The sequence below is a fragment of the Stegodyphus dumicola genome, chromosome X1, assembly GCF_044657685.1.
Source record: "Stegodyphus dumicola isolate Sdum_Otavi_A_Nest chromosome X1, ASM4465768v1".
NCBI lineage: Eukaryota > Metazoa > Arthropoda > Arachnida > Araneae > Eresidae > Stegodyphus > Stegodyphus dumicola.
Genome location: NC_140780.1, coordinates 178,995,580 through 179,016,928, shown reverse-complemented (window position 1 = coordinate 179,016,928; position 21,349 = coordinate 178,995,580). Strand labels below are relative to the sequence as shown.

The 21,349-nt window shown below is 32.1% G+C and overlaps 1 protein-coding gene across 8 annotated transcripts in view; it reads left to right on the top strand.

Annotated features, from left to right (window-relative positions):
* LOC118187080 (RIMS-binding protein 2-like) overlaps positions 1-21,349 on the top strand; it is a 481,618-nt gene that overhangs the window by 224,980 nt on the left and 235,289 nt on the right. For all 8 annotated transcript variants that reach the window (XM_085807914.1, XM_085807917.1, XM_085807913.1 and 5 more), the window contains exon 3: positions 6,955-7,104. In XM_085807914.1, the coding sequence (XP_085664040.1) occupies positions 7,081-7,104 (24 nt within the window). In that variant the 5' untranslated portion in view covers positions 6,955-7,080. The remainder of the gene's footprint in view (positions 1-6,954; positions 7,105-21,349) is intronic.

Below are 21,349 nucleotides of genomic sequence, written 5' to 3'. Positions count from 1 at the left end.
GGAAAGTTTATGTCTTCACGAATTGAAAGTTTACCAGTTGAAATTTCATAATTCTTGGTAATCCGAGTAAAGAAAGCATGATTCATAAGTAGCAGTAGCTTTGAATTCACTCATGCATTTTGGTCATCTCATGTATATTCTGATTTTAATTTCAGATAAATGTCATAAAATGATATACCAATATCATAATCTTGAATTATATAATGATGTGCAAACTAGGAATGAACTCTCTATGAGAAAGCAAAATATTTCACAGCTTTTAATCGATTGCTTACTATTGTTTTAAACTGGTAATGTTTATGAAAAAAGAAAAATGATTCAAATAAATATTTAAATCTCTTACCAGGTTTCACTCAATGACTGACGTATTTCATACTATTGAGCAGAGCTTTTAAAACAATTTATTTCTTCTATATTGATATGTTATGCATTATATATATATATATGTGTGTGTGTGTATGTTAGTGAACGTCTTATTATATTGTGAATGTTTCATTACTAAACTTTTTATTATGCTGGCTTATTGTGTTAAATTTATTAGAGCTAGATGTGAAAGTTTCTACATGGAAACACGTAAGGAAAACTATATAGAGCTATCTCATTAATACTTTTAATTATACTTCTTCCCTAGATGACAGCGGAGTACTAAAATATTACAATACTCTAACTAAATTAACCAAGTAGCTAAATTAGCGAAATTAAAAAAGTAAAGAATTAATTTCTTCCAAAACTGATAGTGTGATGGATTAGTTTTTTAAAATAAATAAAGAAAATGATAAAAAAATCCGAAAAGATCTTGAGTTTAATGTCACACCAGAAGGCTTATGATTTTTTTTATATTGTTGAGTTCGCAGTTTATCTGTATACTTTTGGACACAGTCCTGCTGATACAACATTGTCTCTTTAACTTTATTAAACATAATTTTCTTTGCAATTACGCCACATAAAATTCAACAGCAAAATTACAAATTTTTAAAAACAGGATATCTTTAAAATTCCCGATACCATATATTTTTTACCCAGAAGTGTTGCTATATATTTTTTACCCAGAAGGACTATTATTCTCGAATCTCTTTTTTGCATCGAATCACTTTTATTGTCCATTTTACTTTTCATACACTTAACTTCCTGTTAAATGTTGCCATACACTTTTATATATATTGGTAATATTATTTCTTTAAAAATAATACACGGGGCGTCCTTTTATTTGTGTTGCGATACGCGTTTTTAAATATACCCGATATAATTTCATTAAAAATAGTGCACAGAGATAACATTTGGTGGCAACATGCTTTTTTTGTGTTGTCATTTTTTATAATTTTTGTATTATTTGTTTAAAAATAATACATGGCGATATAACATTTGATGGTAACAACTGAAAAGTGATACGCACAGAAAAGTCATACGGACAGAAAAGTGATGTTTGAGACCTCTGGCACCTCTGGTTAAAAATAAATAAAAAAATAAATAAAAAAGACTTTTAAAGAAAGAAAACCTCTTATCCCGCGTAGGGTATTTGCCATGTATCATGGCCTAGAATGAAAACATGATACAAATTTTAGTGCAATATCCTGCTTCCTGTACATATTCTGGACTCTCTAAATAATGCCGAATTTGGTAAATGAATTATTCATGAACACTCAAGTGTTCGACGATATAAAGATGGAAATGCTTTTGTGAGATCAGAATACAATTTGTGCATTCTAAGAAAACTGTTTATAGCACTGGAGTGATCTCCAAGGAGAATGGCCTGAGAAAGAGGTTTGGGGTATCCATTCCTTCTTCATGTTTAACGTTCTCAGGATGAAACCAGTTATTTTTGCAGAACTGTCAGATAAAAAGGAAGAAACATGAGACTTTTTTTCTTTATTAAGTAAGAAAATCCTATTTTGGTTATAAAAATACTTTAGAATTTATTTTTAATTATTTATTATTAGTGCTGTAGGAAAGTCTTGCAGTTTGTTGAAGTGAAAGGCTTCTATTAGTTGAAGTGAAAGTACTTCTTTTGTTAAGTTGAATCAAACTTAATGATCAAGTTCGAATCAAATTGACAATTAAAAAATGAGATGCATGGCCTGTAGGGTGTTACATAATTTTAATTAAAACTTAATATTATACATATATACAATGTAGGCTTAAAATGCCTAAATCGAGTGTCAACGCTTAAAAAGCAAGAACTAAATAGTTCCTTCAAAAGAATCGAATTACACTGAGCAATGCAGTCCGAAATCTACTCTCAAGAGCAAAATTCAAAATGTTTTGCAAGTCACATGTTCAGAAGAGGAAGCGTTAAGTAAGCTAATAGATGGACTTCTAACGCCATCTCTTGGCGATATCAAGAAATATTCCTCAACAACTTCTATTACAACCAATAGTTGTGGACGAACGTGCGAAGCTTAAGTTTAGTAAGCCATTTAAGTGAACAAACATTAAATCTCACGATGTGTTATGCACTGGCTCACATTACTTTAAAAGCAGACGATGATGGGTGGTTAAGTATAATGGAAAGACCTCATTAAAATAATTTCAATATTTGTTTACAGTCGAATACTGGTTAGAAAAAGACGTTAATGTTGATCTCAAGAATTGTTTTGAATAACACCATAGAATAACGCATGTTTTAGAAAAGTAGAATAACAAAATAAGTAGCGCCTTAGGAAAAGTCACCTGTCCCCGCCAATATATCTGAATGTATTCGGCGTTTAAAGGGTTTGGGTTATTCAATTATGGCAAAGCACACGAGAGCTATCTGCCTAAAGGAAGGGATGCCTTCGTGGAGGACTTTCTAAGGGAAACTGGCTCGTGTACACGTTACACATGGGGAAAACCACGAAAACGCCCATGCAGCCAGTCAGCCCGTTCGCGGGATTCGAACCTCGAATCGAACCGGCGTTTAAAGGAATAGCGTAGCAAAGCAGAAATGTGCTTACTCTCTCAGAGGAGATTAATGAAATATTGTAGTATAGACAAAAGAGTAAAACAGACTGTTTAGGACTTCAGAAAAAGAAAAGAATTTCATTGGAAAGTGTTTAGAAGCTAAGCTATAAGATTTTAGAAACTAAGTAATCAATTGAATTTTAAGCTAAGATAAAAATTTTAGAAACTTCGATATTACGCTATGTTATAAAATTTTAGAAAATTAATAAATCAGCTTCAGTAAAATAAATATTAGGGAAGAATTCATTTTGTTGCCTTTTTAAATTGAATATTGAAATATTTTGATATATTAAGATGATGGTAGTATTGGTACTTATTTTTAATTATTTCCCCTAATTCCTTTCTAAAACGCTAAAGAAACTGCAGTTAACTCTTTTGGTATTGATAAATTTGTGTTCAACTAAATCTGAATCTGTACAATAGACTGATATAAAGAAATACTGAAATAATATTTATTTAATATTTTGTACTAATTTATAAGTATTTTCTAAGGCTGATAAGCACTTTATCATATTTATAGCTAATCATATTTAATATAATCTCCATTATCCAGAGAAATGTGGATCCATCGTATGTGGTTACCCCACAATGGGAAATCATAGCTATTTCAAGGGATTAAACATGTTACAAAAATTTCGACAAATATATAGGCACCATTTTAAACCTATTTTCGTAACTTTGTGAATTTAATGCCATTTAAAAGAATTTATAGTGGAGAAAAATAATGAATGGTCTAGCACATCATTTATTAATTACGGTGTGGTGGTGTATTTAATTACGGCAAAGCACACTAGGGCTATCTGCCTAAGGGGAGGGATGCCTTTCGTGGAGGACTTTCTAAGGGAAACTGGCTCGTATACACGTTACACATGGGGAAAACCACGAAAACACCCATGCAGCCAGCCCGTTCGCGGGATTCGAACCTTGGACCGAACTACCAGTGTTCAGCGACTTTACCGCTCGGCCGCTGGTGGGATCTATTAATTACGGTATACAGTGTTATAGAAGTAAAATTTTTCATTTGTTCTAAATGTATAAGTTTTGATAACATTATTAAGAAGCAACTTATATTATTTTTAAACCATCCAACTGCTAAAAGTTAGACTCTGTTATAAATACTGAAAAAAATTTACATGTCCCATTCAGCCCAGAATGGCAACATCTAGCAGAGTTGGATAGCTTTTTCGATATAATCCAAGTTCTGGGTCACAAATCTTTTTTATAATATGTCTTTTCGTTTTTCATTAATGTTTTAAGCTTAAAGTGGGCATTTTGGAAATAAAAGAACATAAAGAAATTCAGTTCGATTTAGTTAAACTATGAATTTATTGTTCCTAAGTCCAATTATATCTTGTTTTAAAAGTTTTCTTTTTTTTCTAGTTTTCTTAAACAGTACTTAAGATTTTATTTAAAATGTATACTAAGAAAGAGATAGTTCCTTTTTTATTTTAAAGTGGCATCGATTTTGAAACGGAGGAAAATGAATAGAGTTATTTTATAGCTTCGAAATAGTAGAGGCTAAAAATTTTGAGAGACGATAACAAGCTGCTTTCTTACGACGTATACTGGAAACTCGCAAAATGACGTAAAAGGTTCTGATAAAATTATATAAATTAAATTAAATTAAAAATAAAACCGAATATTTATGTAATAATGTTTTCATACATAATCGAATCCTACCAAAATAGACCACCACTAAAAAGTGTTACGCTGTCGAAAATGCTTCTTTTAATTTATTCTTAATTTATAAAAGGTGGTATAAAAACATAGACTGTAAAATGAATGAATATTTTCAAATCGTATTGAATTGGAAATATAGTTATCAACTTTTTCTCTTTAAAGCTAACAAGGGAATAAAGCCTGAACTGAAAGCGGACTGAATCGGTGGTAATGCTATGAATACTGAAAAAAATTTTTTTCTCCATTTTTTTTTTTTCAATTTATCAAAGCTGCCTTCTTCAGGATAGCGGATGGAAAGTCTATTCATTCTTATCACCTTGCATATCTGAATAATATGTTTTAAGAAAAACAATAACAAGTTTATTTCCCTCATAATTAGGCACATTTTTCATGCCATTTTTATATATGTAAAAGATGAAACTGGTATAATATATATTCAGGATAACATTTTCCTTCTTTTGTATTTTATGTTATATAGACTGGAGATGTGAAATGTAGAGCAATTAAAACAAAAAGAGAGACAAAACCCAAACTATGTTATCATATTTCTATTTCTAAAAACAGAAAATACTAGTTTAAAATTTTTATACAAGAGACGCCTCATACTACGTTAGCTAGTATAAGTCAAGTCAAGTGAGTAGCTAGTGAAGGTACTTTAAATAAATCGTTTTATTCATAATCTTCGTTTTTGTTCATAATGCTTTGGTTTATTTTATTACGGCAAAGCACTCGAGGGCTAACTTTTTAATGGAGAGGGATGCCTTTGTAAAGTACTTTCTAACGGAAACTGGCCGTATGCACGTTACACATGAGGAAAAACACGAAAATGGCCGCGCAGCCAGCCCAAACGCCGGTTTCGAACCTCGGAACGAACTTCCAGTGTTCAGCAATTTTACCGCTCGGCCGCTAGTGGACTCTTTTGTTCATAATGAGGGATATGAGTAAACATTCTAGCAAACCATTGCATCTTAAAAAGCTTAAAAAAAGGGAAAAGAAAAAAAGGGGACTTACAAACATGAAACTTCCATGGGCGTGGTAAATGGGAATAAAATAAAGTTTTCTTTCAAACTTTTCTTATGTTATTAATTTGCCAGTAAATTTTTTATATCTTGATCAAAGCTACTATTATTCTGTTCAAAACATATGCCTTAATTAATACAAGTAATGTAGGGACTGAAAAAACTGCATAATATTATTTACATTCATTCACACCATTATGAATACAGACTCTCCTGCAAAAAATCTTCACAACTCAGTAACTGTGAACTAAAAATTCAGCGTGGAAGTAATTTTTATATTTTCCTTAGTAAATGCTGTTATTAGCTTCATCGCATTCATGGAAACCATGGTTACTCTCACATTTTATGCATTTAACCACATTTAGCATTTCAACATCTTCTGTGAAATCTAATGAATATTCTTTGATAATTTACTTTTTGACCAGTTTATTTTAAAATGGCTGTTTGAAAATTTATTCGATAGACCAATTTCTTGTTTTAGTTAGCACCGGCAAAAATATAAAGAATAACAGTGAATAAGTCACAAATTCTTGTATTCTGCAAAAGATTAATTAATTAAACCTGAATAAAAATTCCTTCCTCTGATATTTTTCCAAGAGTTTTAATTTTTCTATATACTTTTTTCAATACATATTGTAATTCTAATTATCTATTATTGCAATAGAACATAAATTAAGGAAATGTCTATTTAAAATATTTATTTGTTTAATTCCTTAGAGATTATTGGAAAATTTGATCGTAAATATGGGGCTAGGGTGATGCTATATAGATATAATATATGAATATAAATTTTATCTAAAAATATAATCTAAAACAAATTCAAATTCCGTGTAAATATTACCACTCGGCCGACTTCGCACAAATATTATTTCTAGAATTATTCTAGATTTTTTCCCTTACCAATGAAAATTAAACGCAGAAGATATTGAAACCACATGCGTTTTAAATTTAATCTAAGAAAGATTGAAATTTAATTTTTGGACAAAAAAGAACAGACTGTTTAATTTATTTCTAAATTTTCTTCCAAACTTTGCATATTAACAGTACACATAAAAAAATATTTAAATTTTCTAAACTATGTATGGTCTGAGGTATGTTATAAATGTTATAAAATATCTGTAAATAGCTTTTTCGAAAAAAATTCAGTAATATTTTTAAGTCTTGTATGTGTGGAATATTAATTAACGGTTTTCTACTAGTTTATTTTCATTGGTTAAATGAGTTGTTTAATAGTTTACATAGCCCTCTTAGTTATATCAACTGTATAATAACAAAGGTATTTAATAAGCATTATAATTTGCCTGTTTCCACCCTGCAGCAAATTCGAGATGCTGACGAGAGGCGAAAAAAGTTGGAGCAACAGAAACTGGCGGCGGCAGCGGAGCTTCAGGCCAAACAAGAAGAAATCAAAACAATATCCAGTGAAACAGAAAAGCAGAAAGCGATGGAAAATATCCAGAATTTAGAGGTAAGTTTTACTTAGCTAATTTAAATCTTAATTAAGTTTCTCAGCAGTCTATATAAATCAACCAATTTTGTACTAAGGTATGTAAAAAAAGAACAAATAAATCTCTTTCGAATCGTTGGTTGTAAACCCATGATCTCATTTTAAGAAATGAATCCATTAATTTATGCCTTTAGGAAACGATCGACCTTTCAAGAGATGTTTAATTCCACACTGTTTTAAAAATTACGTATTACGTTATGGAGCCTGGAGATCATGTGTTAAAATATATAGGATCTTACTCTTCTCGTAGCCAAAGAAATATTTTAATGCTCTTAATATAAAGTCGAAGAGCAAAACATTTTTGTAATGTGTAGTGTATTATATGCTTGTAAAAATTCATTGGATTGCAAAAAATAAGCGGAAGTTAGTGAATTCGTAGTTTTGGATTTTACGGAGCTGTATGAATTGAAGAGAGTAATTTCCCAGGGTTTTAAAATTTATCTACAGCATCATAAGTAACAGTATGATCTTCGTTTAGCTGTAGGCAAAAATTAAACCGTATAAAATGCATGTTAATTTTTATTTTTATTATTTTATTAATTTTCTTATTTCAACCAATTAGAGAATGTTGAGGAAACAAACAGCGGACCGTCCTTGAAACCTCTAGACAGAACATTGTTTTCTGCCGATGACTGTGAAAATAGCTTAAAATAATCGGAATAGAAGATAAGGAGAGTAGTTTAAATAACTAGAAACTAAGGAGAGTAGTTTACGATGATTAGAAATTGACAAACTGTGTTCAGGAATATAAGAGTTTGAAAGTGATGAATCTGAAAACTTATTGATAAGGACTTGGCTAACATTGGAATGTTACGCGAAAAACAAAATATGCGTGGATTTTGAAATGTTAATTAATGTATTAAAAATGCTACGAAATAATGATAATTTAATATATTAATTTTCTGAATATAGTCTAATTTTTCTTTACACTAGTAGCATGCTTTATAAATTAATGCAATACTGAGACTTACACTGGGAATTAAAAAAAGGGGGAAAAGGTATTCTCTTTTAAAGGTTTTGGTAAAAATAGGCTGCCAGATTTCTGTTTTATGTAAGATCTGTTAGAGTGTAGAAGCTAGTGTCTGCTAACGTCGAAATATTAATAATAGATATGAGAAAGAGAAACTTAAAGGTGAATTTTTATCACTAAGTGTATAATTGACTAAATATTTATTTTCGTTGTTGCTATTATAGAGTTCATTAAAATTTTGCCAACAGAGACGTCTCAGCATGAATCGTATGCCTGTAAAATTTTAAATTGTGAAAAAGTGCAAAAGTCATTTTTAACTGAAAGCAAAATCCTTATTAATAATTACATATATACAGCTTTTTATAAATCATAAATTCTATTTAGAATCAAAAATTTTAAATAAAATTAAGTAAGAGCTGTAGTGTTTTCTTTCTTTGTGCCCAGAGACTATTCATGTTTTCAATTACACCTGACGAAAGAATTTACACTGGTAGATGGGACTCCCTTTCTTCTCCTGTTTTCCTTCTACAACGCGGCTCACCAGCGGCCGAGCAGTGTGTTCAGTATTCTTCTAGCCCACCAGCGGCAGAGCGGTAAAACCGCTGAACACTGGTAGTTCGGTCCGAGGTTTGAATCCCGCAAACGGGCTGGCTGCATGGGCGTTTTTGTGTTTTCCCCATGTGTAACGTGTATACGAGCCAGTTTTCCTTAGAAAATCCTCCACGAAGACATCCATCCCTTGAGGCAGATAGCCCTCGAGTGCTTTGCCGTAATCTAATAAAACACAAAAAAAACCTTCTACAACGCGACAATTGTTTGCGGTCACTTTATAGCATCCCCTTAAAAGAGCGAGCTTACTGTTTACCATGGGATTTAGAGAACTCTTTATTATTATTATTATTATTATTATTATTATTATTATTATTATTATTATTATTATTAAAGAAAAATCTCGAAAGATTTTTCAAACTACGTATTGAAAAAAATTACCTAATCAATGATTTTAAGGAAAGGTTTTGTTTTGACGCTATCGAAATTAATAGGGCATGGAAAATTGTTTGTCTTACACAACAAAATCAATCCGATGCGGATGTGAGGAAGAAACTTGGTTTCAGAGTAATACAACATAATATTTCGCAAATTAGCAATAGTTCTTATAAATACAACAGTTTGTCCTGAGTCCTCCACGAAAGAACAAGGTAATCAGAAGCCTTCAGAATGAAAGATTTTAGTCTTAAACGTTTTAAGAAGTTTCTAAATTCATATCAAAGAAACGAAACGTCAGAAGGAGAGTTTAGCAAAAAGATGCAATGCAGCTACTAACACAGAAGCAGAATCGTACTACCAAATAACAGCCTAAAATAATTGAAAAAGTAAAATGTTCTGATAAGGAGTTAAAATTATCAATTCTATTATAGACATAATTTATTTTTTATGTAAAATTCATGCATAGTTGATAGAAAATTAAATGGATATTTATAAAACTGTGAGTCAACAGAATACGAGCAGTGTTCTGCCAGAAATACCCCATTTCATTAGTTTTCCTCTCGCTGTTTCGATGCAGTTTATGTAAGCTTCTTCGAATACCGGAATTAGAGATGTGTGACTTAAATTAGAAACCAAGTTTTGTTTTAAATTAAAATTATACGTATAATTCAGGTCTTCACATTAAGAAGAAGCTAATAAGTAAAATTTAACTTTGTGAGCTACATTTGCATGTGTTTTTACTTTCATTCTATCCTTTAATGAGGAAGTGTTGATACAAAATATCTTAGAATTTTTTCTGGGTGCATTCTCAAGACTTGAGACTTAAGTCTTCAGCTAAAGTTTAAGATAGTCCTCATGTATTTAATTTCAGTTTAAGTTCAATATCCTTTTCAAATTTCCAAATACAAATATCAACCTTCCCCCCCCCTCTTCAAAGAAGAATGTGCAGTGTTTAGAAAAGACTGTAAGTAGAGTTTATGGGGGAAAAAATATGGAAAAGGGGGAGATAATCTTGAAACAGAGGAAGATGAACGTCGAATAATGGAACTTAGAAGTGGTTGTTGAAAAATGAAATAAAGTCATAAACATGATTTAAATCTTGATGAAAAAGATTAACTGAGAAGGATTGATTTAGACATGGTAAATAAGACGAAATAAATCTTAAAACAATTTAAACGCTTGAAAGAGTAAGGTTTGTATATAAAGAAACTTAGAGCAAATACGGAAAAAAAACGTACTTCCAGTGTGAAATATTTCTCTGTAACAGGTCAAAAGTGTTACAACTAACTTCATGTTAAATTACGAAACGTTTCCTTTGGATTTGCAATGCGTAATGGCAGATGACAAAAAATGTTCTTTGAGCTCTGTAGCTAAAACTTACTTTAATAACAAAGCAACGTTATTATCTAATAATTATCTCGGTAGACACCAAATTGCCTTCGGCCATAAAATGTGTACGTTGAAGTCTACTTAAGTTAAAACTTTATTTTATTATAATTTAATTAATTTGTAGTCAGTCAGATCAGACATATCATTGAGCTGATCCAATCTGAAATATTTAATTTCTCAAAATAATTCGGACTGATAGTAACGCATATTAAGAATTTAAATGGCGCTACATAGATAATCCATCATTTTGGTATTAATAATTATTTTGAAAAATAAAGTATGCTTGTTAATAAAAAGTTGAATAAGAAAAATTAATTCACCATTTCGATGCATGTAAAATGAAATTTCCAAAGTCTTTTTTCCCTATAAATTTCAGCGCCAATTCTACTATAAAATAAGTGAATGATAATTTTATATCGAATGAAACTTGAAGAATGTGTTGAGAAAAGTGTTTTTAATTTAGCTCTATGTTTTCTTTATATGCTACATTTTGTGAAGCCGTAAACTGTATAAAAAGGTTTTTGTGTCGGTTATTACATTTTAAGATTCATATAACCGAACAATAATGACAAAAAGAGATATATGAATCTAATTAGTTAGTATATGAACATTTCAGTATTTTACTTTGAGGCTCAATAATATGTGACTCTGATTAAATTCTTGCTTAATATAACGGATCCCTAAAATACATTTCGATGCAGAATTACAAACCTTCCTAACATCGACTAATAACCTCCGTAGCATAGTTTCTGCTTAATTGTTGTAGTGGAAGGAGATATAGCATCGTAGCTTTCTGGTTAGCTGCTTAATGTATTTACTCGGCCGACAGAAGTGCTGGGTTGTGGAAATTGTCTAAGCCATTTAATATGCGTTCGAAACATGGCATGTTGGAATAATTCTAGTGTAGATACCTCACACTGTGTGTTTCCCAAGGGTTTTAGATCGGCTCTCAAGCAATAGCACCGAATATCTTTAAACTATGAGATCTCATTATCATTTTAGGATGTTACAAGTGAGTTGTCAATGACTGAGCTGAATTACCGACATCTTTTTTTATCTGAGCAGTTTTATAAGGAATCAAAAAATAACTAAACGTAGCGTGTGATAAATAATGAATAAATCAACAGGTTCAATATTTACTGAGAATTTTAAAAAATATATTTGTGCCTATACAAGCAGCAAATGTCGGTTAAAGTGCGGGAAAACAATTTCAGAAATAACTGAACCAATGCAATGACTGCAGTAATGCGTTGGTTGTTATGTTGAGTAATGTTGGTTTGAGAGAAACATTAACTTTTTCTGCCCCAGCTGTTTCTCGGTGTACCTGAGCACAAAAATTAAATTTCAATATCATGAAATGTTTTGAGCATTTTTCACATTTAAACACATGTAGAATGCTGAATATATATATATATATAATTTTAATGCATCTTACTTTTATTAATATTAATTTATATGACATAGCTATTTATCTGCTTTTTTCAAGAAATGTTAATTAATGCAAATGTAGGTTTTTCCCCTTAGTAGTCGGACGATTTATTTCCACCAAAACAATTAACAAGCATAAAATGTAAAATTCCTTTTGTTCCACAGTCTTACATAAGAGTTTTGAAACTTCTTCTGTTTTGTCAGGATCTTGAATGTAATAAATTACAGCGTTTATTAATATATTAATACCTTCCCAGAAAGAAAAAAAAAAGAAAAAAAAAAAGAAAAAAAAAAGAAAAAAAAAAAACTAAATCTAAAGAAAATTTCAAAACAGTGTCTTGGGGACAGATGTTCATTTTCAAAAATGGGATGACTGTTGAGTTTTTTTAAGTCACACGTTTAGGCCGTGACTCAGATATAAATTTCCAAGTCTAATTATGGACTTCTTTTGACGAATGTGGACGAAAATAATGATTCTAGTTAATTCTAGTTAATCTAGCAATTAGATTTCCAAAGAACTCTCTATCACGCCCAGGCTGTAAAACGTTGTGTCAAACTTAAGACTGAATCATCTGAAAAGGAGTGCGGCGCTGAAGCAAGAGACAGCTTGACCAGGAAGACGCTCCTATTAAGGTGTATTACGCCAGCCTCCAAAAAAATGTTTTAAAGTGCACTTTTTTGAATGAAAAAAATAAAAAGTGGTAAATATATTCACTGTTCGTTTAAAAGCGAAAAAGTAGAATTATCAGAAATTATGTAATATTGCTATTTTTATAAAAACTTTGTTTTTTTTAGCTTTTTACATGGACAACAAATAATTTGAAATTACGGATTTTTAAACCTTTTTCGTTTTTTTCATGTCCCGAAATTCACATTAGGAACAGCTGCGTTTCAATAATAATGACTCTAGTAATTACACAAAATTGAGTAAGAACAGCAAAATATAGCTATTTTTCAAAACTTTGTGTGCGATGCGCAAACAGAAAGTATACTTTTATGCCAAAACATTTTTCGTTTTGCATACCTAGGCGATACGCAACTTTTTCGGGGTATAGCGAAAGAAAATTAGAAAAAGTGCCTTTTCAGCCCACCCTAGTGTTCATATATGTGATATAAGTGTGATGAGAAAAATGTGCGCCCTTTGCTAGGCAAAAGTAAATAGGAAGATTATCTAGGCAAACATAAATAGGAAGAAGGTCTTGGGAAAGTAGGAAGTTGGAATTATTTCATTTATATAAAATTTATCCATGCTCACGTGCCTTCGCTTCATGTATTGTAGTTACTGCAATAATCTGTTGTAGCGATCGAATATGTCATCTAGACTCCACCCGGAAAACATATACTACCAAACCTCGCACGCAAGCGATCGAACAAAGAATACACTTGAGTTTTAAGTATTATTGATATATGAATCTTAAATGCATCACTTCTTTTCCTTTTAGTTAAAATTTATCCTTCATAAGTTAAACTGGAATTGATTACCCAGGTAAGCTGACTTACACGCAGCATTTTTAATAGCTCTTCAATCCTTTAAAAATAGGTGTATTTAGTGTGCTTAGGGGGTTAATGCAATTGTTTAATTCTTTTATACCAAATGTTGCCAATATATTGTCATTGCGACTTATCTCACATGTACGACAGTAAGAGCAACCAAAGTCACGAATTTAATCGTGGCGAGAAACCCTTGGGAATCTAAGACTTAGCCCAGTTTCGTTCCAGTTTTAAAGGAGAATTCTCCGGTAACTGATAGGCTAAGAAGTAAACTAAAATTAACTCAAATACATGTATGCTTGTCTATCATTGACAAGTATTTTCTCTGTTACTTAATAAAATTTTCCTACGAGTGGCCGAGAGGTAAAGTCGTTGAACACTGATTATTCCACTGAGGTCCAAATCGAACGAGTTGGCTGCATGAGGTTTCCGTGTTTTTTTCTTCTTGTGCAGATACGAGCCAGTTTTCCTCAGAAAGTCGTCCATGATGGCATCCCTTGTCTTAAGCAAATAGCCCTCGTCTGCTTTGTCGTAATCAAATAAACCTACTTAACAAATATTTAGTGTAGCACTTTCCGTTCACACTCATTAATAAACTATTAGTGATTAATTAGCATTTTATTCCCAGCGTACATCAAATGCATGCGCGTTTTATCAACATGTATGCAAAGCTACCTTTACATCAGTCTAGCAGTATTGCAATCGTAGGACAACTACATTTAAAGCCGTATTTTAAATTTTTATAGTTAAATACTTCTTTATCTATGTTTGTGAAACAGATGTTGTTGTTGTCTTGTCCATATATTTCAAGGAAGAATGATTGTGAGAGCCTCAAGGAGGTTAGACTTCTATTTCCACTCCAATTTCGAGGGACAGCAACCCGAGGGGGTGATCCAAGGGTCCCTCACCCCTCTCCCCTACCAAGCCAGTCAAGAGGACTTTCGGCTTGCCAAATATTTAGAGTATTACCACGTCGCAAAGACACTATACATTCACAAACATCCAGGCCTTCTCTGGGATTCAATCCCGGGCCCTTCGGTATCGCGGTAGGTTACCCTATCCACTATACCGTATTTTACGAATATATAAAGAAAGTTATGCTGACAATGCATATGAAAACTACCGCTTTTATAAGCATGTCTACAAGCACCCTACGTTTCTGCGTTGCGAACTTCCAGCGCCTGACCATTTCATGTAAGATCACTCCTTCTATGGCGAATCGTGTTTCTTTCATTGTTATATATGTTACCAGGAAAGACCGAAATTGGAGAATGTCTACTTTCACCGAAGAATGTCAACATTCACCAAATACGTCGGTGAAAGATCGAATATTGCACTACATTCTTGTATATTCGGACCCTCACCGGTGTATGTCGACAATCACATATATGCTCTGGTGAAAGTCGAAAGGAGAGGTTATAAAGTGCCATAATAGTTCAAGTTGTTGCAATAAATAAGATTTGAATCACATAATTTAGTAAGTTTTTTATTACAGTTATTTTATTTTCTCATTTAGAACGTACTGTATAATTAAGTAAGTTTTTAACTTCTATTATTTTCCTTTCTCATTTTGAATGTATTGTGTGTTTTAGGTTCTCATGTTCTTAAGTTCTTATTTCAAGTCTCAAGTGCGTTTATTCGCGACTGAATTACGGAGAAGAAAATATAATATTGTTATATGTTCAACATTCACCATGGTGAATGTCGACATTGACCGGTGTAAGTCAGAAATAAGAGTATTTGGAAAATATTTCGGACATACACCAAGAGACTATGTGAATGTTGACATTCACCGGTGAAAGTCGACATTCTCCAGATTTCGGTGTTTCACCGTAACATATACATATAAAAGATTGAATTAATTGAAATTCATTGAAATCGAAATAAAATTCCTTATACTTGTTCAATAGCTGCAAAGTAATGTAATAATAATTTATTTGCTAAAGTAATATGAGTATATTATCTCCTAATAGTATTATTAAAGGTAAATTGAATTTGAATCATGAGATATAAAAACAGAAACTTTTAAATTGAAAATTAATAAACTAAGTAATTATCAAAGTCTGTTTCATTAATTCTGAAGTGCAGTGCATTTGAAATCAGTCAACTGTTTAGTTTATTACATTAGTGCAATCTAAAAAAAAAACAGTTTATCCAAAAAAAAAAAAAAAAAAAACTTCGTAGAACTTAACATTTGTGTCATTTCAAAGAATCGTTATTTTATTAGTCTCATTTATTTTTAAGGGGGCTGAAATCTCAGTAAACAGCTTCCTTTGCTCAAGACTTTTTAAAATTTCCATGAGTAAATAAACCTGAAAATAATGCTAATTTTTGAACTACAATATTTCTTTAATGATTTCAAAATGTGAAATAACTTAATCTGTTGTTCTAAATCTAAACCATAGCGTTAAACCGAAACACCCGAGTTATAAGCAAAAAATGAACAAAAGGCTGAGATGGCTGCGAAACTGAATTTGAAAATGACATCTGTGTGTATAGTTTTAACCGTTACGGCTGCTTACTTAACACTAGATTTACAGGATCCGTCAAACTGATGGATTTTCGACTTCATAAACAAAATTTAATTTTTTAAAAAATTAATTTTTTAGTTTTCTAATTTATGCTGACAATTAACGATGTAATGAGATGAATACATACCCAAATTTATTTCCCCATTAAGCTCTTTAATTTCAGAGTTCTGTGTAATGTATATGTTACGGTGAAACACCGAAATCTGGAGAATGTCGACTTTCACCGGTGAACGCCAACATTCAAATAGTCACTTGGTGTATGTCCGAAATACTTTCCAAATACTCTTATTTCTGACCTACAACAGTCAATGTCGACATTCACCATGTACTAATGGTGAATGTTGAACATATAACAATATCATATTTTCTTCTCCGTAATTCAGTCACGAAAAAACGCACTTGAGACTTGAAATAAGAACTTAAGAACATAAGAACCTAAAACACACAATATATTGAAAATGAGAAAGGAAAATAATAGAAGTTAAAAAACTTACTTAATTATACAGTACGTTCTAAATGAGAAAATAAAATAACAGTAATAAAAAACTTACTAAATTATGTGATTCAAATCTTATTTATTGCAACAATCGCTTATCTTTCGATAGCTTCTAACCCAACGACAACTCAACGCGGTTCGTCTGAGCAAGGGATATGTCACATGTGATTATTTATCCATCGTACGTGCCTAATGCATAACCATGAAGCAATAGGCTCAAGCAAGAAGAATCTGCGGTCGCTGAGTTCCACTGAATGAGTCAATACGTTTTAGAAAAAGTTTCAGTTAGTGCCAGTAGAGACGATCAAGAATAAAATATTAGATTATTATGAGTGTTAGCAATACCGTTATAGATTTAGAGGAAAGTACTAGTTTACTTTATACTGACGAAATACCTTCGTTAGTTATCATGAGTAATTCAACAAGAGATACTGAACTGCTATACAAAATAGTCAGTCGAAGATTATTGTCGTACAGGCTGCGGTAAATCTGTTGAAACTAAAACTACCGTAATATTTTTACATTGATAAAACAACTATATTCGTCAAATTGACCGTTATCGGTAGTCCTAGTGTTAAGACAGTAAATGTTTTTCAACCAAATGAATCTTTTTTTTTTAAAGAAAATAACGTGATTTCTTATACCCGTCAATTTGACGGGTGCATGTAAATATAGGTATACAAAAATGTCCGTAAACCTAGTGTTAAATATTCATTCCTATAGCAACTTTTCAAAGAATGATAATATTTTAAACTAAACTGAAATTATAGCAACCTCACATTAACTGATTTCACTCTACAACTCTATCGGGACCAAAATTCAGCAAGCAGTATGTGGCAATGATTACTATTTTATTAGAAGGCTATGAAAACTCATTTCAGGTTTTCAAAAAGCACCAAATACCTTTTATTATAATTCTTTTTCTATTCTTGGTTGAAATCGAATTATCAGAAAATCTGAAATGCAATGCGAAAAGTTGCAGTCACATACGGAATATGAAAAAATTCATTTACGTATGTTTGTAAATTGTCTGTGTGGGACCAAAATATCTAGTGTTTTATGAATATTCGCCCTAGTATTTCCGACTTCGGTTCGATTCAATGGGCATTTTTGTTTTTCTCCTATCTGTAACGTGTAAACGATCCAGTTTACCTTAGGAAGTCCTCCCCGAAGGCATCCCACCCCTCAAGCAGATAGCCCTGGTGTGCTTCGCCATAATTAACTACATCAAACCAAACCATGAATATTCGATGCTCATAACATCTCTTTTAGGAAACAGAGTTTGTAATTTTTTTCATAAACGTATAAAAAATTAAAATAAAAATTTTAGTAGAGCATGTTTAATATGCGTTTCGCTGTCAAGCAGAATACAGATAATCAGGTATTTAAATAAATCAATATTCTTATTTAAAATGTTGTAGTTTCACTTCAAGTAAAAGATTTTTGATTAAAAGAAAATTAAATTTTATGAAATACAATAATTATGTACTTTATATTGCAATCAATTAGTAAATATTACATTCTGTATGCGGCAAAGCCTATGATGTACATTTATCCGGTGCTGCTGCCCTTGGCTCGTCCTTGTTGTGCCAGAAGCTTAGATGTTCTGAAGGGTTTGGAATTTCTTAATTTAAACACAGTTAAACGTAATATATAGGCTGATGTAACATAAGCATTTTTATCAAAATCTTGTTCTTTTTTGGAGGATTTAATCTGACCTTAAAATAACCACTGAGAGTTTGTTTAGTTACACTTAAATTAAACCCGATTCAAAAACCTAAATCAAATAAACTAATATTTATTAAAATCTTTGTTAAATAGCATGAAATAACTACAACTTTGCATTATGAAGAGAACATGTATACAGCTCAAAGGAAAGTTTAGAAAACAAGTAAATCCACTCTTTCATTTAGAAGAACACAAAAGGCTTCCATTACAAAACTTAAAAAATTATTTTCTGGACTAATAGATTCAATTTTTCAATCCACTCTTTTATTTAGAGGAACATAAAGGCTTCCATTACAAAACTTAAAAAATTATTTTCCGGACTAATAGATTAAATTTTTCATGTGAACCTAGAGACCAAATCTAATGGCACTTACTTATTAACGCTATCACCCTTGGAGAAATTTGGCGATTTTTTACAGATGAAAAGGTAAAAATTACGTACCGGGTGGCATATTTCACAAGTGCACATCAGCGTAGCCACTAAGGGAGGGGTTTCGAAAATGGACCAATGAGCTGCTATTGCTTTTATGACGCTAAATCTTGCATGTGAGCGTATGTTGTTTACGTTTTAATTTGCATTTATTTCGTACTTATAAATATATGTCGTAACAGTAGAAAATATCGTAGTGGTTTCATTTTCTGAGTTTGATTAATCGCTGACATTTCACTTTCGCTTTTTTTATGACGCATTAATATTAGGATTGATGTTCACGGCATATTATGTGGATTAAGAGAATTCAAGTGTATATTTTTTTTTAAACTGAGCTGAGAATGACTGGAAGTGTTACAATGAATCGTCTGTTTTCTTATTTCAGTGCTTGCATTCTTTTGATTTCTAAAGTGAAAGATTCAGAACACATATAATCTGATTATATCCATTGTTAACATTAAAAATTATATGTGAATAAATTGAATATACTCGTTGTGATATCAGGTTCAATGTTTCTTCTAACCTTCTTCGGAAACATACAATGACCTGACTAGAACAGAGAGCTTACTAAAGCTATGTTCACTAATTGTAGTAAGTAGACAGGATACAGACGAAGGGTATACAAAACCCTTTATTTTTTTCTTTATATACAATGACTTCCGTACTTCGGAATACAATGACCCTCCACTCGGGGTCTAACTTAAAAGATATCAAAATAAAACTAAACTCTAATTTAACTTTAGAATAAGATTGGCCTTATAATAACAGGAAGCGTATGTAGCACAGAGACTGTGAACACTACAATACGTTTAATTTATCAAGAGGATTAAAACCTCTGGCCTGGAAGGCAAAGTAGCAACTGCGTAACTTCTAAGGTAAGCGGCCTGCTTCGAACTCACGGCTTCCTCTCTTCTGCTTGGCAAAAAGGCCACACTTAAATACTTGGCGTTTGCCAGACAACTTTGCATAAACTCCTTCACGCTTATAATTCTGGCCGGAAGTAGAAAATAAGAAGTGATAGTAAAGATTTAAAATAAAATAAACGTTAGTAAAACTTAAGATCCTTACATACTTCCCGCCAGAGTTAATTAGTTTGAAACTGAGGTCTAAAACGACCTTGTTGAAAACTTTTAGCTCTAGAAACTAACGCGAGGCCAACCTTTTAAAATCATAACTTAGCTAGAAACTAGAAAATTTTAAAAGAAAGAAATTTGTTACAATAGCAGCTCCCGGAATATACAACAATCTTTTTTCTTTTTCATCTGTACTGCATCTAAACTGGAGCTTTATTCAATTCTGGTTCCTTCCAGAGATCTGGAAGGAAAACTAGTTTAATGAAATGTTACAGAATGACATTGCAAATAACATATAGAATATACTTCTCTTAACATTCTTATTTCATTCATGACTATTTTAATTATCTCTCCCCGTGCTCTCTGACATGTGTTGTAAAAGAACACCAAACACGAATGTGTTTCTGTCTATGTGTTCAACACTTCCTCCTACAATCAAAACACTAACGTGTTAAAATTCAACATACGAGACCTCTTAACACACCCTAATTTCAACTCTAGACCCTGAGGTACTATTCTGAAAGTGGCTAACTCTAAAGTGTAGCGTCAGAGAGCCTAACTACATCATTCAACCTTTAACACATATTCACCATGATTTAATCTTTACAGTCACACGAATAACAAATTTTTAACATTACTTTTACCATATCACGGTATTTCTAAACATTCAAAATAACAGTTCACATGTATACAAGAACATATCAAAATGCCGTTAATTTTACACATTTGAAAACATACATTAGTAGTACATTGTTAACTTCTATTCTTTTCAAAGCAAGTGCCAATTCTTTCTACATTGAAATAATACTACATTTCAAAAAGTCTTTCAGACTAAAACTTCTTTCTTGTTAGAATGTTTTAAATAAAATTTATACAATAACTTTTTACAATATTTAAGTCTTTATACAACGCTATTATACATCAACTTTAGTTTTACGCGCGAGTAATTGAAAAACATAATAAGAAAATCGGTCACAACTCATTTCTCGCCCTTTTGGCGATAAAGGTAGACCTCGCATGAGGTAAAACTTCTTGAAATCTGCCACTTGCAGTAAGAATGAAAGATTAACTTAAGTTTGTAAAGTAACATAAAATTTTACTTATCTTTGTAATATTCAGACATCCTTTTCTGGGCCCAGTCTTTAAAGGTGCTGCAGACCGTAGCTTGGTTGATCCTCCTTCTTGTACGGGCTCGCCCTTCAGTGCTTTCCTCTGGAAGCTTCCGTTTTTCACCACTACGGCCACCCTTGAACATCTTCCTTTTGTGCTCTGCTTGTGGTCTTGGCCGTTTGAAGGCAGCTGGTTTCGGTGTTTCCCGGTTCCACCGGTCTTGGTGGAACCGGGAAACTTCTGTCGTGATCCTGCTTGGACCTCGTTGTTGGCCGTTCAAATTTTTCTTGTACTTTTTCCTCCGCCGCTGATGGCCCTTCCGCAGTTCGGCGACTTTTGCTGCGGAGAGTTCTGTCGGATGAGTCAATCTTCCGTTTCACAGCCGGGTTATAGTTGCCGTCCTTTCTCCCGGTCTTTTCCACATACGTCGTCCTTCTCCCTTCTTCATTCTGGGGGTGTTCGTGAACTCTGTTTTTTGGACGGTGGAACGGCTTCTTTTTCTTTGTACCTTCAATTTTTCCGCGGGGCAATTTTCTTTTCACTTGCTTCTGTCTCTCATTGGCTTGCCCTTGT